The sequence below is a fragment of the Psammomys obesus genome, unplaced genomic scaffold (assembly GCF_907164565.1).
Source record: "Psammomys obesus unplaced genomic scaffold, mPsaObe1.curated_primary_1811, whole genome shotgun sequence".
Classification (NCBI taxonomy): Eukaryota; Metazoa; Chordata; class Mammalia; order Rodentia; family Muridae; genus Psammomys; species Psammomys obesus.
This window is the reverse complement of record NW_026596131.1, coordinates 11977000-11998307: the sequence shown is the minus strand read 5'-3', so window position 1 is coordinate 11998307 and position 21308 is coordinate 11977000. Positions and strand designations below refer to the sequence as shown.

Below are 21308 nucleotides of genomic sequence, written 5' to 3'. Positions count from 1 at the left end.
ACGAGTGTTTACAAGCTAAGATAAGGCTGCTTGGGACGGATGCCTCATCCGGAGATAAGGAATCTTCCTATTCTTGTGGTAATCTCCAGGCTGTTGCTTGGATAGGGGATTTTATGGTCTTGTTTCTGGAGTTGGTGACTAATGGCCTAGTTTCTTTTCTTTCCTTTTTATTTTTATTTTTTTAAGTCAGGCCTGGTCCTAAAATGGAGACAAAATGGAGTTTATGTTGTCCTCTCAGAGGAAAGACCAAATCCACGATTGTCCAATTAAAGCAGGCTGTATTTTGGGGTACACCCAGGACTGGCCACCAACTGTCTCACCCTAAGTCAGGATTTGTGGGAGCAGCTCCTGCTGGCCTCTTGAAGTTTCTTTTTATAGGAGAGATAAGGTGTTCGATGGGGGAATCAGCTGTTACCTGTTAGAAAGGTAAAGTGGAACAGGGCAGGGATTACACCATGTAAATGGGGTCACAGGCAGTTTTTACAAATCAGATCTAAGAGCAGAAACGTCCTCTTAGTTACAAATAGGAGCCTTAACTTGCAAGGGCTTAACATAAGGACAACCGGGAACTTTTTAACCGTCTTAACGGAAAACAGAACCCTTAACCCGAAAGCTATATTTTTCCTGCTTTGATCTCCCATTAACTTGCAAGGTATATTCCTATTTTGCTCTCACACCACCAAGTAGGCCTATGCTGGCCAGTGTACCGGGAGAGCTGCCTGTCTCTGACTCCCTTTTGCTAGAATTATAAGCACGTGCCCCCATGCCCTGCTTGTTGGCTTTAAATTTACTCTATTATGATTGGGGCTGTGACGCTCATGGCAGAGGACAGCTTTACATGGATCCTGGGGATCAAATTCAGGCCACCAGGGCTGAACAGCAAGTACTGAGCCATCTTGCCAGCACCCGGCACTCCCCCCCTTCTTTTTTTTTCCTCTTGTGACTTTTGAGGATTGAGCTAACTCGGTCTTCGCCCTTGCAGAACAAACACTTTACAACCTTGCATTACCCCAGCTCCAAGTGCAGTCACCGGAGGCGAGAGAGCACTTCCAAAAGTGCTCACACCGAGACAGGCAGAAAGACAACATGAGAGTTCCGGGAAGGGATGGGTTTCCCCGTTCTGCTGCCAGGAGCTGAGGATTTGAACCTAGCAGCTGTCTTACAAGGCCCAGCCTCTCAGGCGCCTGCTCGCACTCTCTCATCCTGGGGAGGGCGGAGGGCCACTGAGGCACACATTGGTGCGTGCCGTGACCAAGGGCTTTAGGGCAGAAACAGACGCTGTGAGATGTGAGCGATGAGCCCTTCAAACCTCAGAACCTGCCCTCCAAGTGACAGCTTTGGCATCTCAAGTGCTTGTACTGGTTGGCAAGATTGTTTAATCAACAACCCACAATACTCCTGTTTTCTGAAAATCTGATTTTATCACTCTGTGTCATATCTGTTTTACCCAAAAGTTACATTTCGTGTGTGTCTGTGTGTGTGTGTGTGTGTGTATGTGTGTGTGTGCTATGCTGTGTATGTATGTGCTGTGTGTATGTTTGTTTGTGTGAGAGAGAAAGAAAGAGAGAGAGAGATTGAAGACACTCCTATATTGGTTAGCACCTCCCACCTTGTCTGTGACAGGCCACTGGTTCTCCGCTGTGCATTCCAGGCTGACTGGCCTGTGAGGTTCTGGGCTTCTGTCTCCACCTCCCATCTTGCCACAGAGTCCCTGGGTTTGCAGACAGGTCTACCATGACTGGCTTTGCACAGGTACTGGGAATCCCAAAAACAGGTCCTCACAGTTGTGTGGAAAGTGTTTTGCTCACTGAGCCATCTCCCTAGCCCTCCTGCCTCTTTTCTCTCTTTCGTTAAAATCAAACAGAATGAATGGTTTTTGGGAGTGTTCTGTGCAGAGGCTGAGAATACAACCTCTGGGCCAGACTGATTTGGACCCCTCATCAGCAGTCAGGGACACAGAGGCTGTTTCCTCCATTGTTTACAGATCCTGTGGGGGCAGGTTCCATAAGCACCTTTAAATATGTGTATACACATATGTGTCTACACACATTATATGTAATATGCTTATGTTATGCGTGTGCGCCTGAGAGTATGTCTGCCTGAGAGTATGTCTGCTTGAGAGCGTGCAGGATGGCATGGAGGTCATAAGAGGGCAGCAGATCCCCTGGAGCTGGAGTTACGGACGGTTGTGAGCCACTATATGGCTGCTGGAAGCTGAACCTGGGTCCTCTGCTAGCGTGTGCTCTCAACCCCTGAGCCTTCTCCCCGACCCTCTATAGGGCACTTTTTTGTGACTCCTTCGATGGTCCCTGGATGACAGCAAGTCTCGGGTGTGCTGTTTGCTGGTGAGGTTCCCATCACAACTTCAGGGGAGCTGAGGAAGTTGATGAGCGATGGTTTCTGTGTGTGTGGTCCCTCCTGTGAGCACCAAGTGTGGTGGATGCCTCCGCTTCTCCCATGGATGAGGCTGGGAGGAGTGGCCAGATAAAACCTAGGCTGTTTATGACGAACAATGTTCTCATACACTTCTTTAGAATACAGCTTCACAGACTTGAAGGAAAAAAAAAAAAAAAAAAAAAAACCTTGTTTGAACAGGAGTTTCTCTTCCTTCAATTCATGCCAGCTCCACCCTTCCTTAAGTGCAGTGCTACAGGGCAGCGCTCCCTGGTCTCATACCTGGCTGAGGAAGCTATGTGTCTGCTGCACGAAGAGACTTGCTCTTATCATACATGCTTTTAGAGACCAGCCAGCCACCATGAAGATCTGCTGTGGCCCGTTGCATCCCCGGTATCAAATTGTGCTGTTTCTGACTGTGTTGACCATGCTCTTCCTTCTGTCCTCTTTTATTAAGGAGCCAAGCACAAAACCCTCCAGGTAAGAAGATGCCAAGTCTGTCACTCGAAGAGTGGAGGCCCCGGGAGCTCCGAGCCACCTCTGAGTTCCCATGGGATGCTCAGGCCAGGAGTCCTACAGAGTATCCCCACCCCCAGAAGGAAGGCCAGTGGCAGAACTCTGCAGATGTGATTCAAGGTGCCTGGGTTACTAGGAGTCTTGTGAGGAAAGGCAGGCAGGAGCTGGGAATTCGTGGCCTGAGTCTGCAGAGGGCGGACACAGCACAGTTAGCCCCACGGGCTGGTGCTGACAGGGCAGCTGCAGTGGCTTGCTCTGACATGTATTCTCACTGACCCAAAGCAAAGACTTAGCCTGTGTGTTTCCTGCACCTCAGAGACATTCTCGACCTGAACGGGGAGAACTGGGAAATCTGCACCCCAAGTGAGTCCTCCCAGAATACTTAGCACATTTCCAGCAGTGAGACCCTCTCTCCAGACTGATGAAAAAGCTTTTTGTTTTTGTTTGTTTCACACTACTCTTAGTATTTGAAAACAATACACACACTCATTCTCTCAGAGAGATGGGGAAAAGGACAGAGAAGTGACTACTTGGGCATGCACAGCATTCACACTGGCACAGCAGCTGGCCCTTCTGCAGTGTCTCTATGCGTCAGGCTCCATTCTGATGCTTCAGGTCAGTTTCTCACTGCTCAGCATGAGGAAGACAGATGGCTAAACTGAGTGACTCAATGCACTGTCACAGGACTGGGGTTCAAACCCAGGCATTTCCATCCCGAAACCAGAGCTGGGTGCCTGTAGGTTATGTAGATGAGGAGGACTTTGAATTTCTGATCCTCCTGCCTCTACCTCCCAAGTGCTGGGGTTACAAGTATGGTCCACATGTTGGCTTAGGAACACATTTTAGCTGTCTGCCTTTCCTTTGTGGTCATTAGATTGTGTCTTGGGGGAAAGAAAAGTTGGTTCAACATTCCCCCCAAATATGCAAAACATCTTCTGCATGTCGCCATCTTCTTGTTCACTAAGCTTCAAGAGTTCATTTAGAAGGTATTTATTTTTGCTTGTGGTGTTGGTAGGATCTGAAAATCCAAAACAGCCCAAGTAGCCACAGGAGTCCAGCAAAGCAAGATCTTTATTAGAATTAGGCAGTGAAATCTGAGCAGTCAGGGACAACACAGACTCACGAGCTGACTGCATCTTCAGACACTCATCTTGTAAGTATTTAAGCAGATGATAAAAATCCATTGTGCTCAGGCCGCTACTGATGTTCAGGGCTGCAGAACAGGCTCTAGAGCTGAACTGTGACCCGTAAGCTAGAATTTTAGAGTTTTTAAGCTCCAATTTCATAAACATCTGTACCAAGTTATCCCACCAATCATGATTTAGGGATAGGAGGCTTCCTTAGAAGCACGTCTTTGTGGTACACTTATCCTGTTTCCATTGGTTGGGTTATTCAGCTGTGTGTGGTGGTGGGGTGGGGTGAGACTTGCATGTCTCTTTCTGCCAACCAGGATGTCAGCTACTTAAACTTCATTTGACTCCTATTCAAAATTGTGTTTGGTTCAAAATGGCTTCAGTTTGGTTCCTTCTTATGTTCCCCACTTGTCTTTGTACATTTTTCAAATCCTTGATTATCTGTTTCCGAGGAAAGGGTATTGTACTGGGTTCTTAGGACCATGAGCTCAACGGGGTTAACTCTTGATTGAAGACATTTAACTAAAGCATTGGGAATGCAAGGCCCTACAAGGAGCAGGAGGCAAAGGAGGGCCAGTGGCGCCGCTAAAGCCGTGAGCAAGATGGTTCGCAGCGGACCAAGCGAAGAGATTCTGGCCTGCCTCCTTCCTTCCTTTCTATCTAATAGGGTTTGTTTTTATTTTTGCTAAGATGTCTCAGACTGTCTCAGAAGCATAAAAACAAGTTTTATCCAAAGGGAATTTACTTTTGACTTAGCATTTCAGCCTGTCAAGGGGGCAGGGATGACGTATTCCTCTAACTACTTCTAAATAAAACTGGGACATTGGCTGTCAGGGGTCCCAGGAAGCTGAAAACATTAGCCACAGGCTGGGCGATGGGGCTTTTTTTTTTTTTTCCAGAAGCATCTGATCGGCTGAACCAGCTGAAGGGATAGAGATCAATCACATCTGCTGAACTGGTCTCTGTCAGCTTTCAGCAGGTTGCAGTCCACAGTGTTCCCTGAGTGATGTTTGCCAGCCAAGTGCTACTGAGACAAATGTAGACTAGGGACAGAAGTTTAAATTTCTTGGTAACTGGAGAAAAGGGATGAATCCCAAAAACAGGGGGAAAGTCTATTTTCAGTTGTGCTTATCTGATCTATAATATTTGATCTGTGACAGGTGGATCCAAGTCTTATGACCTCTTTGATGCCCTAAAGCTTAAATAAACTTTTAGTTTACACAGGAGCTATATAATTAAGCATTACCATTGTATTGAAATTCATATTGTAGAAAAGGAGTTAACAGGTGTCTGTAAAGCAACAGGAATAAATTCATGCCTTCCAGTCCCAAACAAAAGCTATAAAAAGGCATAATTTTTTTTTTCAGAGAGCAAGGTATATAGATTGGACAGAGATGAAAAGCCTGATGAAATGCATCTTCAAGTCACATTTAGAAGACAACCAAAGAAAACCCAACATCCTGGGCTTGTGACTAATAATTAGCTGTCAGTTTTTCATCAGATCTTGAACTCCCAAAATCTCAGGGAAATAACAGCACAGAAGGGGAAAGAACTCTGAAATATTCCTATTCCTATAGATTTTAACTTATTTTTTAGATTCTTAGAACTTAGTTAGGTTTTTATATCCTTAGACCTTGCATGGACTTTGAACCATTTTTTAAAATTGGTTATCAGAGGCATAAGTGGTTATTAATGAGAATGGTCCTCATAAAGTATGTTCTTTTAGTAAAGTTACATCTGAAACCAGCTTATCCTTTAACATGAAGCCTGTGAGAAAGGTAAACCTGTTTGCCTTTTCTTAACAAGAGACCCAGTAGCATTAATTAATTAATAAACTAATTAATGAGATAATAAGGCCTGCCGTTGCCTAACTGATAGAGCTATAGTTAGCTTAGCTGTCAATGTGATCAGAGACCTGAGAAGGATAAATTATAATCTAAATGGCCTATGTGTCAATGAAAACAAATATGACAGAGACCAGTCTTAAGGATAAGTCTGGTACACTTATCCTGGTTATGTAACTGTGGTGGGGTGACTGGCCTGGGCTTCATGTCTCACCTTGCCAAGCAGGATGTTACCTAGGGAAGTCTTGGGAACTTAACCCTTATTTAACTCCTACTCTAAATGGGGTTCCTTCTTAAAGTATGAAGATGTGTCTGTGGCTGTTGGGACTCTTTGTTTGAGACAAAGTCTGTCTGTGTAACCCTGGCTGTCCTGGAACTTGCTATGTAGATCAGGCTAGCCTCAGACTCACAGAGAACTGCCTGCCTCTGCTTCCAAAGAACCAGGAGTAGAGCTTAGAGTCTCATACAGCTATTTTTTAGCCCTTTGTGATTGATTAATTAATTGATTTATTTATTATGTCATTTGATTGATCAGTTCTCAAGTATGCATCCTGTAGACACAATGGCTGTCACAGTGTGAGAGTCATCCCCAGAACATGAGGAGGAGGGAGGGCTCCAGGGCTGCTGGAGGAGCTCTGTAGGCGGGGCCTGCTGGAGAATGGCTCCAGGCCACCATACCCAGCCCAAGCCACATGCTCCTGAGAGTGGTGACTAGCCTGGTGCCCATTGCTGGTCTAGAGACTCATGCCAACGGCCGCTCATTGTGTAGCACACTGGGAAGACAGGGCCACTCTGTCCTGTCCCAGGTCTTCATGGCCCAGGCAGCTGTGGAACAGGAATTTCCCACCTCCCTCATCAGGGTCAAGCAGAGGAACACACAGTCCCAGGAAAGTGACTGTGGACACTGATGTTGCCAGAAGCAGTGGGAGGCAGGAACTTGAGGAGGATTCCCTGAGGGTTTCCTCACCGAAGAGGCTGAGGGGCAGAAGAAGGGCAGCAGCAAAAATCAGTAAAATAGGGACTGTCTCTGACATGAACTCAGTGGCTGGCTCTTTGACCTCCTCCCCCCAACCCCTGCCAAGGGAGGTGCAGCCTGGCTAGGCCACAGAGGAGGACATGGCAACCAGTCCTGAAGAGACCTGATAAGCTAAGGCCAGATGGAAGGGGAGGAGGACCTCCCTATCAGTGGACTTAGAGAGGGTCAGGGAGGAGATGAGGGAGGGAGGGTGGAATTGGGAGGGAATGAGGGAGGGGACTACAGCTGGGATACAAAGTAAACAAACTGTAAGCACCGGGGAGGTTCAAGGCCAGCTGCCACCACATTGTAGCCTGTCTCAAAAAACCGAGTAAGGGCCCGGGGAGAAGGCTCGGTCATGCCTTGCATGCGTGAGGAGCTGAGTGTGATTCCCAGGCTGTGAGACCCAGGTGCGGTGGTAAGAGCTCACCATCCCAGTGCTGGGGAGGCGGAGGCAGGGGGATGCCTGCAGGCCAACGGCCAGCCAAGCCCACTTAGGAAGCTGTAAGCCAATGAGAGACCCTGTCTCAAAAAGCAAAGAAGAAGGTTTCTAAGCAAGATGCCAGAGGCTGACCTCTGGTCTCCACGCATGCACCTACCTGACACACACACAAATAGTTTAACAAATCGTAAAACGATGAAAGAGAGCTGCGAAGGGTTTACGTTGCTTTAGGAGGTCACCGGGAAGGTGGCGATGCCCTCTTTGATGACACATCACTCAGAACTGTGTGCGACTTTGACCTTTACAACAGTGCAAGACTGATGTTTGCACACCTTTTCCAATGAAGATGAATGTGATATCTGTAAAGGTCAAAGCTGGTCCTGCCCAACCTGGACGCAGCTAGACAAACGGGATTTGGGCCTCGGGTGCCGTTCTTAGTCTCCCTCCTTCGGTGAGCGCTCAAGAGCTATAGAGTCTAACAGAAGAGAGCTAAAAAAAATGGGAAATATTCGTGTATTTATTAGTAATTTGCTGTTATTAGTGATAAGGTCAAGCTGGTTGGTCGTCGCAGAAGAAAGTGGGGTAGTTCCAGTGAGTAGGAGAAGTGCTGGGACATCACGGGGACAACAGGGTTTGCGTGTTGTCTGGGGACATTGCAGTCTAAGGAAGCAACAAGCCAGTGTCCTCTCAGAGACCCTTGGGAGACTGAGTGAACCTGGACCAAGATCTTTGGGGCTGGAGGGATGGGTCTGCGTTTAAGAGCACTGGCCGCTCTTCCAGAGGACCCAGGTTCAATTCCCAGTGCCCACACGGTGGCTGACAACCACCTCTGATTCAATCGGCTTCCCGGGTAGCTGGTGCCAATCTTCTGCTTTCCCAGCATGTGCTCTTCACTGTTGAGCCTTTTCTCCAGCCAAGACTCCAGCAGATTTTCTCTAACCCTGATTTCAGAGCTTGGGCTGCTGATCCAGCAGGCTGCAGAATTTAATCCCGGAGAGCCTCCTACCTCTGCTCCGCCCTGGGATGTCATCAAGGGCTCCATGGCTGAGGCGTGCCGCATCAAGGGAGGGGCAGCTGGTGTTAAGCCACTGATTTTGAAGGTTCTATAGAGACTACCGTTGTGCCTGTGCCATGGCCTTTTCAGACCCACCTCGCTTGGATGGTGGATCCCCTGCCGCTGTCTGTAGTCCCGCCTTCCTCCGAGCAGCAAGTAGCTGTTTCCCCCATGGGTCTTCTCAGGCCCATGGAGCCCACTCGTAGTCCCAGATTAAGGGAGGCCAGGAACCCCAGAGTGAGACCAGTTGTGTGGGTTGAATCCAGAGACTGCCAACATATGAGGTGGAAACAGCTGGGGAAGACCCTTGTGTCAACCTGTGGCCCTCACACACAACACACGTGTACATATCTGCGCGCACACACAGGCAGGCACTACAAAGACAAGTTAACGGAATGCCTTTTATTTACTGCCATGTAAAGCCCTGGTTGATAGTGTTGTGAGGCATCCTTTTTAGTATCTATTTGTGTAGGGTTCAAGTGTGCTGTGTGCACACGTGGTGCACATGGGGAGGTCAGAGGTCAGAGGTCAGGGGACATCTTGAAGGGCTTGGTTCTCTCCTATGCTGTGGGTTCCAGGGAGCAAACTCAGCTTGTCAGTTTGGGTGGGCAGCGCCTTTACCTGCTGAGCCAGCCCAAATTAGTACATTAAGGTGGAATGGCTTCAATGTGCTGTTTGTTTGAAATCAGATCTGAGCATAGCCCAGGATGGCCTGGAACTCCTGATTTTCCTGACTTAGCTTCCTCAGTGCTGAGGTCTGGAATGGGTGAGGCCGGCATTAACACACTTACGAGCTGGAGCTTCCAACGGCTGGGACTGACACTGACATGAGACCCGGTCGGGGGTTGAGCCAGGCTCCATAGAGCTTTCTATCCCAGGGAGCTCCAAGGTCTACTTACCCAGAGTTTTCTCAGATTCGAGATCAACCAGTCAAACAAGTTGAAAATAGCCATGAGTAGGAGACAATGGGACCAGAGGTAGGGACAGAGCCGGGCCTGGCTGCCCTAACAAGCCACCACCCACCTGTTCTCAACAGACCAATTAAAAAACAATAGTGAGCCCGGTGAGGTGGTGCACGCTTGAAATTCCAGCCCATGGGTCTCTGAGTTTAGGCCAGCCTGGTCCACAGAGTGAGCGCCAGGAGAGCCAGAGCAACAGAGTGAGACCATGTCTCAAAACAAACAAACAAAAACCAAATCAAACCAAAAGGAAATAAAACAAAAAAGTGACAGTGAAAAGCAGAAAAAGATTCAATCAATGTGGCCAGTCCTGACTCTCGATTTTACTTTAAACCATCCTCTCTGCCTGTGCCTGTGTTTTTTCCTGGGGCCAGAGGGCTGGGTCAGTGGTTAAGAGCACTTGTTCTTCTAGAGGACCCTTGTGGGGGTCCCAGCACCCACATGCTGGCTCACAACCATCTCTCACTCCAGTGTGAACAGATCTGGTGCCCTCTTCTGACCTCCGTGAGCATCAGGCTCACAACGGTGCACACACATGCAGTGTAAACACTCATACACATAAAATTTAAATATATATATATATATATAAATATATATATAATTTTTTATTTATTTGGCATGAAAGAGCGGGGAAATCTGTGGACATCAGGGGACATCTTGCAGGGACAGGCTCTCTGTCTTTCACCGTCTGGCGTCTGAGGAAAGGATTCAGATTGTCAAGCTTGTGTGGCAAGATCACACAGGCCACTTTAAAACATGATTGTTTGGTTTACTGCTGTGAAGCTGTCTGAGCTCCTTGTATGCCCAGGGTAACAACTCCTCGTTGGATGGAGAGTTGAGTGATGTGTTGCAGGGTCCCAACAATGTCCCTTCACTCTCAGATCACAGCAGCTCCGCTGCTGGACCTGGTTTTTATTTTGCTTTGGGCTGCTCGGTCTTGGCATCTAATGCAAAAAATCGCCTCTCACCCCGGGGTCCCGGGATGTTTTCCTGGGTTTTCTCCAGTTGCTCATGGTTTCAAGTTTTGCTGTTGGATCTTTGTTCCATTTGGGGTTGACTTTTGTAGATGGGGAGAGATAGGGGACCAAGTTTTATTCTTCTGCGTACGGATGTCCAGTTCTCTCAGCACTAGTGACTTGTTTGAGATAGAGTTCCACTCTGTCGCCCAGACTAGCCTCAGACTCCCAGTCCTCTTACCTTAGCCTGTGGAGGGCTGGGTTTAGCACCCTTCCCCTGCCTTTAGCACCATTTGTTGAACAGCTTGTGAAATAGATAAGTGAATAAAGAAATAAACAGATGAGGGCTGGAGAGATGGCTCAAGGGGTTAAGAGCACTGGTCCTGAGTTCAATTCCCAGCAACCACATGGTGGCTCACAACCATCTATACTGGGATCTGGTAGCCTCTGCTGGTGTGCAGGTGTACATGCAGGCAGAACACTGTATACATAATAAATAAATCTTAAAAAAAGAAAAGAAAGAAAAAACCCAGATAGATAGATAGACAAACAGACAGAGTTAGTTAAGTCATTGAACACAGATAAAGTCACCCAAACACTGCCAGGATCTCCCAAGGAAAACAGCGCTGGAGCCTGAACATCCGATCCTGAGGAAGTCTGAGGGAACCCACTGAACAGCCAGGGACTCTGGACAAGCAGGTCACAAGGGATTTGGATGCTACAGGCTGATGACGTAGGTGCTGGAGGCAAGAGATACTCAAGGTCAAGGATAAGTCAGGAAGATGAGGAAAGACACAAGAGGGGCCAAGGATGAGGAGCGCTGAAGGCGAGGAGGGGTCGCAACAGTGCACAAGACAACTGGGATGTCCAGCTGGGTCACGACACACAGACCTTGGGCGGGTGGAGAGGCCGGGGTGATGGTGAGGACAGTCAGGGCTCCAGGAGAGGCTCGGCTGTGCCGCTGGCCGCTCACTGCGCACACAGAAGGTGACGTTCCCATGGGCCTTTATACTCTGTGCAGGAACCAAGGGAGCCCTGAGTTCTTACCTTTAACAGAACAACCATCTCTCCCAGTGGCTTTGTTGGTGAGTGGCATTGGATCTATTTTTTATCCTTTCTATTTACTCTTTTTATTTTTTAATCCTTTCTTTGCCTCCAGGTTCTACTTGGTGATGTGTGGTTAGGAATAAAGAGGGGGTAGTTGTGACATAATTATTACTTTTATTTATTTATTTATTTATTTATTTATTTATTTATTTATTTATTTGTTGTTATATGAGACAGGGTTTCTCTGTGTAGCCCTGGCTGTCCTGGACTCACTTTGTAGACCAGGCTGGCCTAGAACTCCTAGAGATCCCCCTGCCTCTGCCTCCTGAGGGCTGGGACTACAGGTGTGCTCCACCATGCCTGACTCTACTTTTATTTTTTCAAAGGTTTACTTATTTTATGTGCATTGGTGTTTTGCCTGCATGTATGTCTGTGTGAGGGTACCAGGTTCCCTGGAATTGCTGTTACAGACAGTTGTGAACAGCCATGTGAGTGCTGGGACTTGAACTCTGGACTTCGAGAGGAGCAGCCAGTGTTCTTACCTGCTGAGCCATCTCTCCAACTCTAATCATTACTTTTATTAAAAAGAACATGGAGTCCATGTTAATGAGGATTCCCCACCCCTACCCGTGTGAGCATTTTCTATATAAGGCCAGTCAGTGGGTGTGTGTCCCAAGGAAGGAACCAGGAGGCACCAGGGATGCCAGGATCCTGCAGCCTCTGCCTCTCAGGATAACAAGCTTTCTTGCGGTTGCTGAGGCTTGAACCCACGTCCTCATGCTTAAGCAGCAAGCATTACCAACTGAGCCATCTTCCCACTCCTAACATTTATTTTAGAGCGCAATATCTTGGATCTTCATCCCCCATATGGACCAAAATCATGTAATTAAATTGTGGCTTTTGCCAGGGGATTCTCTGTACGGACATTGCTCTGTCACTCTGAACTAGAAGCTTTATAGAAAAACCCTCGCTTTATAGAAAAACCCTCTGCTCAAGGCCAGCCCTGCAAGGCCAGTGCCCCTTGGACTCTAAACACAGAGCAGCCAGCATCTGAAGACTTGCTAAAATAAACCTTCTTTGAATTCTGTGCGTGAGAATAAGGAAACACCCATATATACACCCACATACACACAGCTAGTAATTATAGGTATATTTACTTAGAGGGAATAACTTTATCAGAGCCTGGGTCACTGCTTCCTACAACGTTTAAAGGAGTCACCGAGTACCTGAGCGCCTGCAGACAGAAAGTCCCCCAGCGTCACTGAGCCGCCCTTGTCTGCAGGCAGGTTCCAGAGAGGGGCTCCTTATGTCCACACTCCACTCCCTCTGTCTGGGCAATGTCACTCAGTTGGCAGGGTGCTTGCCTAGCATTTGTGAAGCCCCGGGTCTGATTCCCAGCACCCTACAAATTGTGCCTAGTGGTTCAGGCGCGTCACCCCAGCATTTGGGAGGTGCAGGCGGGATGATCAGAGTTCAGAGTCATCCTGGGCTACACAGTGAGTCTGAGGCCAGCCTGTCCTCATTTTTTAAAAAATATCTGCGTGCATATGTATATCTACAAATATATACATATGTATGTCTCCTTATGAATATGCGTACTAGGGAGATGACTCATCAGTTAAGAGCGAATATTGGTCTCGCAGAGGATCTGGGTTTGATTTCTGGTGCTCACGTGGGGCTTTAACCTCTGTGAGAACCTGAATTCATGTGCATATATACACACACTGACATTACATAATTTAAAAATAAATCTAAAACAAACAGTCATACATACACACACACACAAATGCATTAAGAAGGACCCAGGAAAAGCAGCGAGGGTCCCCACTCCTATCAGGCCATCTGCTTAGAAACCTTAAGACAAGTTAGGTCTTTATTCAGTTTCAAGGTCAGAACAAACAATGCCCTCCCTGGAAAACCAGAACAAATCGCCTCCCCAAACCCTAGTTTAGGAAGCAGGACATACAATGTAACCAAAAAGCTGGCCTCCCTCCCGCTCTGGGGAAGGCGGGACCCGGAGGAAAGGTTAACAGAGATTCTCTGCCCGCTTCACAGCCTGCATTTCTTCTGCCTCTAACAGCGAAGACCCCCAACTGTGCAGGTCCAGTTTCTGACCTTATTCAAATCTGGATTCTTGACACCCACAGCGCATGTTAGGGCTCCGCTTGGATCTGGCATAACTCAAACCCCAGATCAATGCAGATGATCCATCAGGTCGAAAGAGCAGACTTGGGAGCTGACCTGCGATCCTAAAGGGACGTTGTACAGTCCATTTAAAGGATGAAACCGTAAACATCTGTGCCAAGTTACTTTCCACCAATCAGGATAGGAGCTGGTTCCTGGGCCTGGGAATGTGAACTTAGTTTAATCCCGCCAGCAAGGTGGAGAAATTGTCCCTGAGGTGTCTGGACCCAGACAACCCTCTCATTACAACAGAAACTGTTCAGCTGTTGGGGAGACCCTGGCAACCCTGGGGCCTAGGACCCCAGGATTATTTTCCCCCATGATTAAGTGAAAACAAAATGGCAGTGCTTAGAACACACACGCCACATGGAACCATTTAGTGAACGCTGAACGAGCGACACCTTTCTCTTGTGGCAATATTACGGAAATGTCTCTTACATCTAAGACTGGAACTTCCCCCAGAACTCAGAGCCGGAGTTAACCATACGCCTTGAGATCAGGTGAGACTTCAAACTGTTATCCTGCTGCACACCCAGCCTGTTTAGCCTGCCGTTACTAGAGCACTGTGACAGTTGCCCTCAATTGCCTCGAATTTCCCATACAACCAATTTTTACAACCTGAGTTACTGTGTAACTCTAATCCTAAATGATGTGCTTCATTGGAGCCTCCCGGCCCAGGGAACAACACATATGCATCATTGGCTGAAAGCAATAAAAGCAGAGGTTGGAAGCAATCTTACAAAATGAATGTGTGTCATAAATGTTGAACACAACACTTGTATATTGCTTGATAAAGAATGACACTTGTGGGCTGGAGAGATGGCTCAGCGGTTAAGAGCACTGACTGCTCTTTCCAGAGGTCCTGAGTTCAATTCCCAGCAACCACACGGTGGCTCACAACCATCTATAGTGAGGTCTAGTGCCCTCTTCTGGCGTGCAGGTGTACATGCAGGCAGAACACTATATACATAATAAATAAATCTGAAAAAAAAAAAAAGAATGACACTTGTAATACTGGAGGTTGGGTCTGATGCAGATAGGGTCTCTTTTGCAGGTTCTTAGTCTCAGAGGTAAAAGAACTTAAAAACAGCCATCTGTGGTGGCACACACCCTTAACCCAGCACTCCAGAGGCAGAGGCAGGTGCATCTGTGACTTTGAGGCCAGCCTGGGCTACAGAGTGAGTTTCAGGAGATCCAGAGATATGCAGAAAGACTCTGTCTCAAGGCAGCAAACAAAGGATTAAAAACTGGATTCAGAAGGAAAGTGGAGGTACATTTTACTTATTAGGGTTTAAGTCCTGCTCTCCCCACTTTCTTCCCTTTTATATGGTATTTTAGTTTATTTTTAAATGGATAGCTTTTAAATTTAAAAATTATTTACTTTTATTTGTGTGTATATTTGTGTGCCTGCTTGTATATGCAGCATGTGTGTTCTGCACTCTCAAAGGGCAAAAGAGGCCGTTGGAGCCCCAGGAGCTGCAGCTACAGGCAGGTGTGAACACCCAGCATGGTGCTAGGGCCTCTGCAAAAGCTGCAAGAGCTCTTAACGGAAGAGCCAGCTCTCCAACCCCGTGTGTAGCATTTTAGGTCCTAAATAGTCCAGCTGTCCAGTGCTTCACTACATGAATCTGTCTGTCTGTCGTCGGTCTATCCATCTATCTATTTACAGTTTTGCTCTGTAGCTCAGGCTGGCCTCAAACTCACAAACTCCTGTCTCAGCCTCCCAACTGTTGGGATTACAGACATGCCACATTATTCCTTATGTTCACACTTTCTCCGTTTAACTTGGTTGTTTGAGACAAGGTCTCACTATGTAGCTCTGCTGGCCTGTAACTTGTTATGTAGACCAGGCTAGCCTCAAACTTACAGATGCCTGCCTCTGCCTCAGCACCAAGTAAGCACGGTGATTTCCCTGGCTACCTGGGATTACCTGGCTACCTCTCTCTGGACTTTCTGTTTCCTGTCTTTCTGTCACTTCATGGCTCAGGACCGTACTGTTTAAATTAGAAATCCTTTACGGTATGTCTTAGTAGTTGGCAGATTTGGATTTATCTGATAGTTTTCTTTTTTCAGATTCCTGGCTGTTATTGCCTGTTTATTCACCTATGGTCAATTTAGTGACAATTTGCAATTTAGGAAAAAAAAACCTATTTCACTGTTTTTACTAGACTTATACTCTGCATGTAAATTAGTGTGTGTGTGGGGGGGAGACAGACAGATTTATTGTATTGAGTCATCTTTTACAGGAACAAAAGACAGTTCTTTACTTGATTGGAGGCTGGAGGTGGGAATTGCATCTCCTGGAACTAGAGTTATAGATGTCCCTTGTAAGACTCTGTTAAAGGTTTCTGTAAGGTATCCCGTTCCTTCCCTGTGTGACACTTTCTGTGCTGTTCAATACAGACAGACGAAACCCTTTGTTAGGGACGGGCACACGCAGTCACTCACAGGACAGTCCAGGAGACAGAGGACAGAAGACACAGGGAGAGTGGAGCAGAGAATGCAAAGCTTGGTTAAGTTCCACCAGGAAGACAATGTGCTCTGAGTTCTTCCCCAGGTGGGACCCAGCATTGCAGGTGACCCCGGGAGTGTACCCATTGATGCCTTCCAGCTGACTGCGTCTTCTGTACATAGCTCAATCACTTTTGGTCAAGTCCGCTTCCTGGCTGGATCTAGTGGCATGGCCTGTAATCCCAGAACTCGAGAGGTGGAGGCAGGAAAATGAGGACCTGAAGGAGACCCCTCTGCCACAGAGGGAGTTAGAGGCCAGCCTGGGTTGCCTGGCTCCCTGTCTCAAACAAAACAAAACAGCGTGAGTGCGAGAGGGAAGAGAACTAAGACTTGTTAAAAATTAATTCCAAAATTTTATTACATTTATTTTACTTATTTATTTCTTACTTACATATATTTGATTTTTATGAGTATGACTGTATTGCCTGCCGGTAGATAAGTGTACCACGTGTGTGCCTACTGCCTGTTGAAGCCAGAAAAGGGTGTTGGATGCCCTGGAACAGTTGCTGTTTGTGGCTGGTTATATGAGAGCTGGAACGGAGCCCGGTTCTCTGCAAGAGCAGCAACATGCTTTCAACTGCTGGGAGAGCAATCTAGCTTTTATGTATTGACTCTGAGGCAGGGCTTCTCTGCGTAGCCTTGTTATGTCCTGGAACTCACTCTGTGGACCAGGATAGGCTAGAAGTCATGGAGATCCAACTGTGCCTCCTGAGTACTGGGGTTAACGTTGTGCATCCCCACTCTTGGCCAGTTTACTGATTTCTTTTGGGAGAAAGGGCACAAATGTAATGGCGTGTGTGGAGGTCAGAGTGCAGCTTGGTTGGTTCTCTTCTCCCACCCGGGGGTCCTGGAGAGTCAACTCAGATCGTCGGCTTGACAGTCAGTGCCTTCACCTCCTGAACCCCTCTCTTGCCAGCCCAAGCTTGTGGCCTGCACCCATGCTCTGCACAGCGTTGGGGAATAATTCCAGGGGGCCTTTGCTGAGACATTGAAAGCAGCAGTCCACCTCATAAATAAGATAAACCAGGAGTCAGACAGGTTAAGGATCCTCCGATCCCATGAGCAGATGAGGGGAAGTGCTCAGACGTCCAGCTCTGTCTGTCCACTTCATGTCCTTCCTTTTTTCCTTCACGCAGCCTCGGCAAGTCTCTTGAACATAGCTGAGGGAAACAACGGAAGGAACAGACAGGGCTAAAGAAGCCTAGTCAGGGAACAGGTCTCACAAGATGCCCGATAGCAGCTACATAATGGAAGGGTGCAATTTTGATTTTTCTTCTATTGCTGTGAAGAGACACCATGACCCAGGTCAGTTATAGAAGCAAACATTGAATTGGGGCTTGCTTACAGCTTCAGAGGGCTAGTCACTTACCATCATGGCGGGGAGCGTGGTGGCAGGCAGGCAGATGTGGCGGGGAGAACCTCATCTACAAGCAGAGAGACAGCCTTGGGCTTTTGAAATCTCAAGACCCACCTCCAGGGACAAACCTCCTACAAGGCCACACCTCCTAATCCTTCCCAAACAGTTCCACCAAATAGGGACCGAGCCTAGAAGGGCCATTCTCATTCAAACCATCATAGATGCCTTCAACAGACTCACATAAAAGTAGAAAAACAGGCTGGGGAGACGGCTCAGGTGGTAAAGTGACTGCTGCGCAAACGTGAGGACGTGAGTTCGGGTCCCAGCACCCACAGGCACCAGCCTGTAACCCAAAGCTGAGAGGCAGAGGATCCCTGGGGCTCGGTTGGCCACATAGTCTCGCCGAGTCAGTGAGCCTCAGCTTCAGTAAGAAACTCTGTCTCAAAAAGTGAGGCAGAGAACGAAAAAGAAGCTAAAAGTCGGCAGCGGTGGGGCCGCAGGTGCGCGTCTGTCTGTATGTGTTGCCGTGTTTTTGTTTCTCTAACATGCATGCTTAGGAGTCAAACCGAGGTGCTCACGTTTGCAGAGTAAGCACTATCATCCACGGAGCCGTCTCCCCAGCCCACTGGTGACAAATCTGGCCGGTTTGTAAACCATCAAGAGTTCTCTGTCTTCAGGTATCAGTCTATAAAGATCAACGAAGAACGTTCCCAGGAGATGGTACCAGAGGCCGCACACCACCAACCCATCGTGGCACTGCCACCCGGCATTCAAGAGAAGGGGACTACCTCGGTCAGGAGAGAGGGGCTGGGCCTGCAGAGTCAGGACAGAGAGGCAGCCAGAGCGGGAGAGGCAAAGAGGGAGTTGAAGACCGTGAGGACAGCATCAAGGGAGCATCAGAGCAAGTCGGAGCCTACAGCAAAGATGCTTGCTCCAGAAGGGAGCAGCAAAAGAGCGACAGTTACAGGAGCGCTGCCAACAGGGCTGAGAAAGAGACCACCGGCCACAGGAGCTGTCCCAGCCAAGGAGAAGGCGGCCCAGGCCCCCCCTTCCCGAGCTTCTTTACCGGCCACAGGAGCTGTCCCAGCCAGGGAGAAGGCGGCCCAGGCCCCCCGTTCCCCTGCTTCTTTCCCACACCCCACCACAAAAAGAAGCCAAAGGCTGAAGGCCTCTGACTTCAAGTCTGAGCCTCGGTGGGATTTTGAGGAAGAATATAGCTTGGATGGGGGAGACCTGCAGACGGTGAGTGGACCTCACTTCCTCATGATTCCGCACCCCACCCGAGCCCCAAGCAGCCCCTCCCGCCAGGCTCGGCTTTCAGTCTCTACCTTGCTCCACTCTGTGCTCAGCCTGACGCTGCTATTGGCCCATTCTTCCTTCCTATGACAGCAGAGTCGGGGAGGAGAAAACAGGTCCAGAATCAAGGTCTGGACAAGTCAGAAGGGTGTGGGTGGGAAGGGGTTTGCCTGGGAACCCTGAAGACATCCTGGGGGTGAGAGGATCGGCAATCAGTGGAGAGAGAGAAGAGTGGCTGGCTCTGGGGTGTGGGACATGAATCTTTATTCTGTGGTTGTGGGACTAACGGGCAAGAAGACGCAACCTTGTGCTCAGCTACCCGACTCCCAGGGACACTGCCGTCCTTGGGAAGCCCACACTAGAACCTTCACTCTCTTCCAGGCTCAGGCAAATCTGCAAGTACTCAACCCCATGCTGCCTCCTAATCTTTCTCACCCCTGCCGGGAGGGCAGTATTAAAAACCTGTTTGTGTGTATACACAAACAGGATCCTAGTCCCAACAGTCCAGCGGACACACCACCTGTGCCTAGGATGCTGAGGGGGCCCGTTTCCTGGGACAGAGGTGGGCAGTGGAGAGTTAGACCCTGGGCCCAGGGTGAAAGACAGATTAGGGGCAGGAGCTTTCAAAATGCAATGCCCAGCCCAGCCCCTGGCTGGTGGCTCTGCTGGGCCATTCCCTTGCCTGACTTCCCATGTCCTGCACACAGACCTGCCCTGACTCTTTGAAGGTCAGGGCCTCCAAGTCACCATGGCTACAGAATATCTTTCTGCCCAACATCACTCTCTTCCTGGACTCGGAACACTTCAGCCAGAGTGAGTGGGACCGCCTAGAGCACTTCGGGCCGCCCTTCGGCTTCATGGAGCTCAACCAGTCCTGTGAGTCCTCCCTTGGGGCAGAGGGTGGCAAGCCGGCTGCCTGCCTTGAGTCTGCCTCCTCCCGGCGCTCTGACTGGAGCCCTGCTTTGTTCCAGTGGTCCAGAAGGTCGTGAGCCGATTCCCGAGGGTACCCCATCAGCAGCTGCTCCTGGCCAGCCTTAACCCCGGGAAGCCCAGGTGCATAACCTGTGCCGTGGTGGGCAACGGGGGCATCCTGAACGACTCACACGTGGGCCAGGACATCGACAGCCACGACTACGTTTTTCGGTATGCTCTTCCTCTCCAGCCCCTCGCCCGTAAGCGTGGATAAAGGGGTGTGTAGACAGCTCCTGCGTCTCCCGCTTTGTCCTCTCCTACCCGCTTCCACACATTTTCCTCCATCCACAGCTAGTTTGATCTTTCTACACAGACTGAGCGGAGCGGTTACTAAAGGATACGAACGGGATGTGGGGACCCGGACATCCTTCTACGGCTTCACGGCCTTCTCCCTGGTCCAGTCTATCCTCACATTGGGTCATCAAGGTTTCCAGCACGTGCCTCTGGGGAAGGTGAGACCAGAGGACCAGGCCTGGCCACATAGCCTCTGGACGCAGGAGTCACAGGGGAGAGATGTGAGCGCCGTCTGTGGGGATGGAACCTGGGTCATCACCAGCTCTGTCCATTTGGAGGCAAGAGCAGCAGGGACAGCCCCTCAGGCTGAGGGAGCGCCAGTGGGCAGTCAGGAGTCAGAGCCGGCCCGTCCAGCCCGGCCTCCTCGAGGCAAAACTCCTGGACCACTTGCTGTTCTTGTCTTCAGGACGTCCGATACCTGCACTTCCTGGAAGGCACGCGGGACTATGAGTGGCTGGAAGCGATGTTTCTGAATCAGACCATGGCAAAAACCAAACTCTCCTGGTTCAGGTACCCACTTCCCTCCTCCTGCCCCCGAAGCCCAGGCCAGACTGAGCAGTGAGTGGCTGATTTCAAGAGGGTTAGAAAGGTGGGACTGCCTCTGTGCCGCCTGGAGTAGGGACAGCGGTCATGCCATGACCCTGACGTGGCCCCCAGAAGGCCCCGTAAGAAAACGGGGCCTGAGGGATCCATCTCTGGCCACAGGCACAGGCCCCAGGAAGCCTTTCGGGACGCCCTGGACTTGAATAGATACTTGCTGCTCCACCCAGACTTTCTCCGCTACATGAAGAACAGGTGAGGGTAGAGAGTCCACAGAGGGGCCGGGGCCCTCTTCTCCTCCCTGGCTCCTGACAGTTGGGGGATCTGGGTATTCTGGGCAGGTTTCTGAGGTCAAAGACGCTGGACACTGTGCACTGGAGAATATACCGCCCCACCACTGGCGCCCTCCTGCTGCTTACGGCCCTTCATCTCTGTGACAAGGTAAGGCTGCAAACCTCCGCTGGGGACAGGAACTGGGCGTGTGCTCCCAAGGGACCTGCATCCAGACTCCAAGGGACAGGACCAGGATAAAGGGAGGGACAGACTGCCCAGGAGAGGAAGCCCCAGGAGACAGCCACTACAGCCCAGTTCCTGCTCCAATCTTTATGCAGGTGAGTGCCTATGGCTTCATCACCCAGGGCCACGAGCGCTTCTCTGATCACTACTATGACAAAACGTGGAAAAAGCTCATCTTTTACATAAACCATGACTTCAAGTTAGAGAGAACGGTCTGGAAGCAGCTGCATGACGAAGGTATCATCTGGCTGTACCAGCGCCCACAAAGTCCCAAAGCA

The 21308-nt window shown here is 49.2% G+C and overlaps 1 protein-coding gene across 1 annotated transcript in view; it reads left to right on the top strand.

Moving 5' to 3' along the window:
* The first annotated feature begins 2672 nt into the window (after window positions 1-2672).
* St6galnac1 (ST6 N-acetylgalactosaminide alpha-2,6-sialyltransferase 1) overlaps window positions 2673-21308 on the top strand; it is a 47610-nt gene continuing 28974 nt past the window's right edge. The window contains exons 1-9 of the mRNA XM_055592466.1: window positions 2673-2874; window positions 18090-18654; window positions 19416-19584; window positions 19680-19851; window positions 19994-20132; window positions 20381-20484; window positions 20680-20769; window positions 20856-20955; window positions 21126-21305. Of these exons, the coding sequence (XP_055448441.1) occupies window positions 2756-2874; window positions 18090-18654; window positions 19416-19584; window positions 19680-19851; window positions 19994-20132; window positions 20381-20484; window positions 20680-20769; window positions 20856-20955; window positions 21126-21305 (1638 nt within the window). The 5' untranslated portion in view covers window positions 2673-2755. The remainder of the gene's footprint in view (window positions 2875-18089; window positions 18655-19415; window positions 19585-19679; window positions 19852-19993; window positions 20133-20380; window positions 20485-20679; window positions 20770-20855; window positions 20956-21125; window positions 21306-21308) is intronic.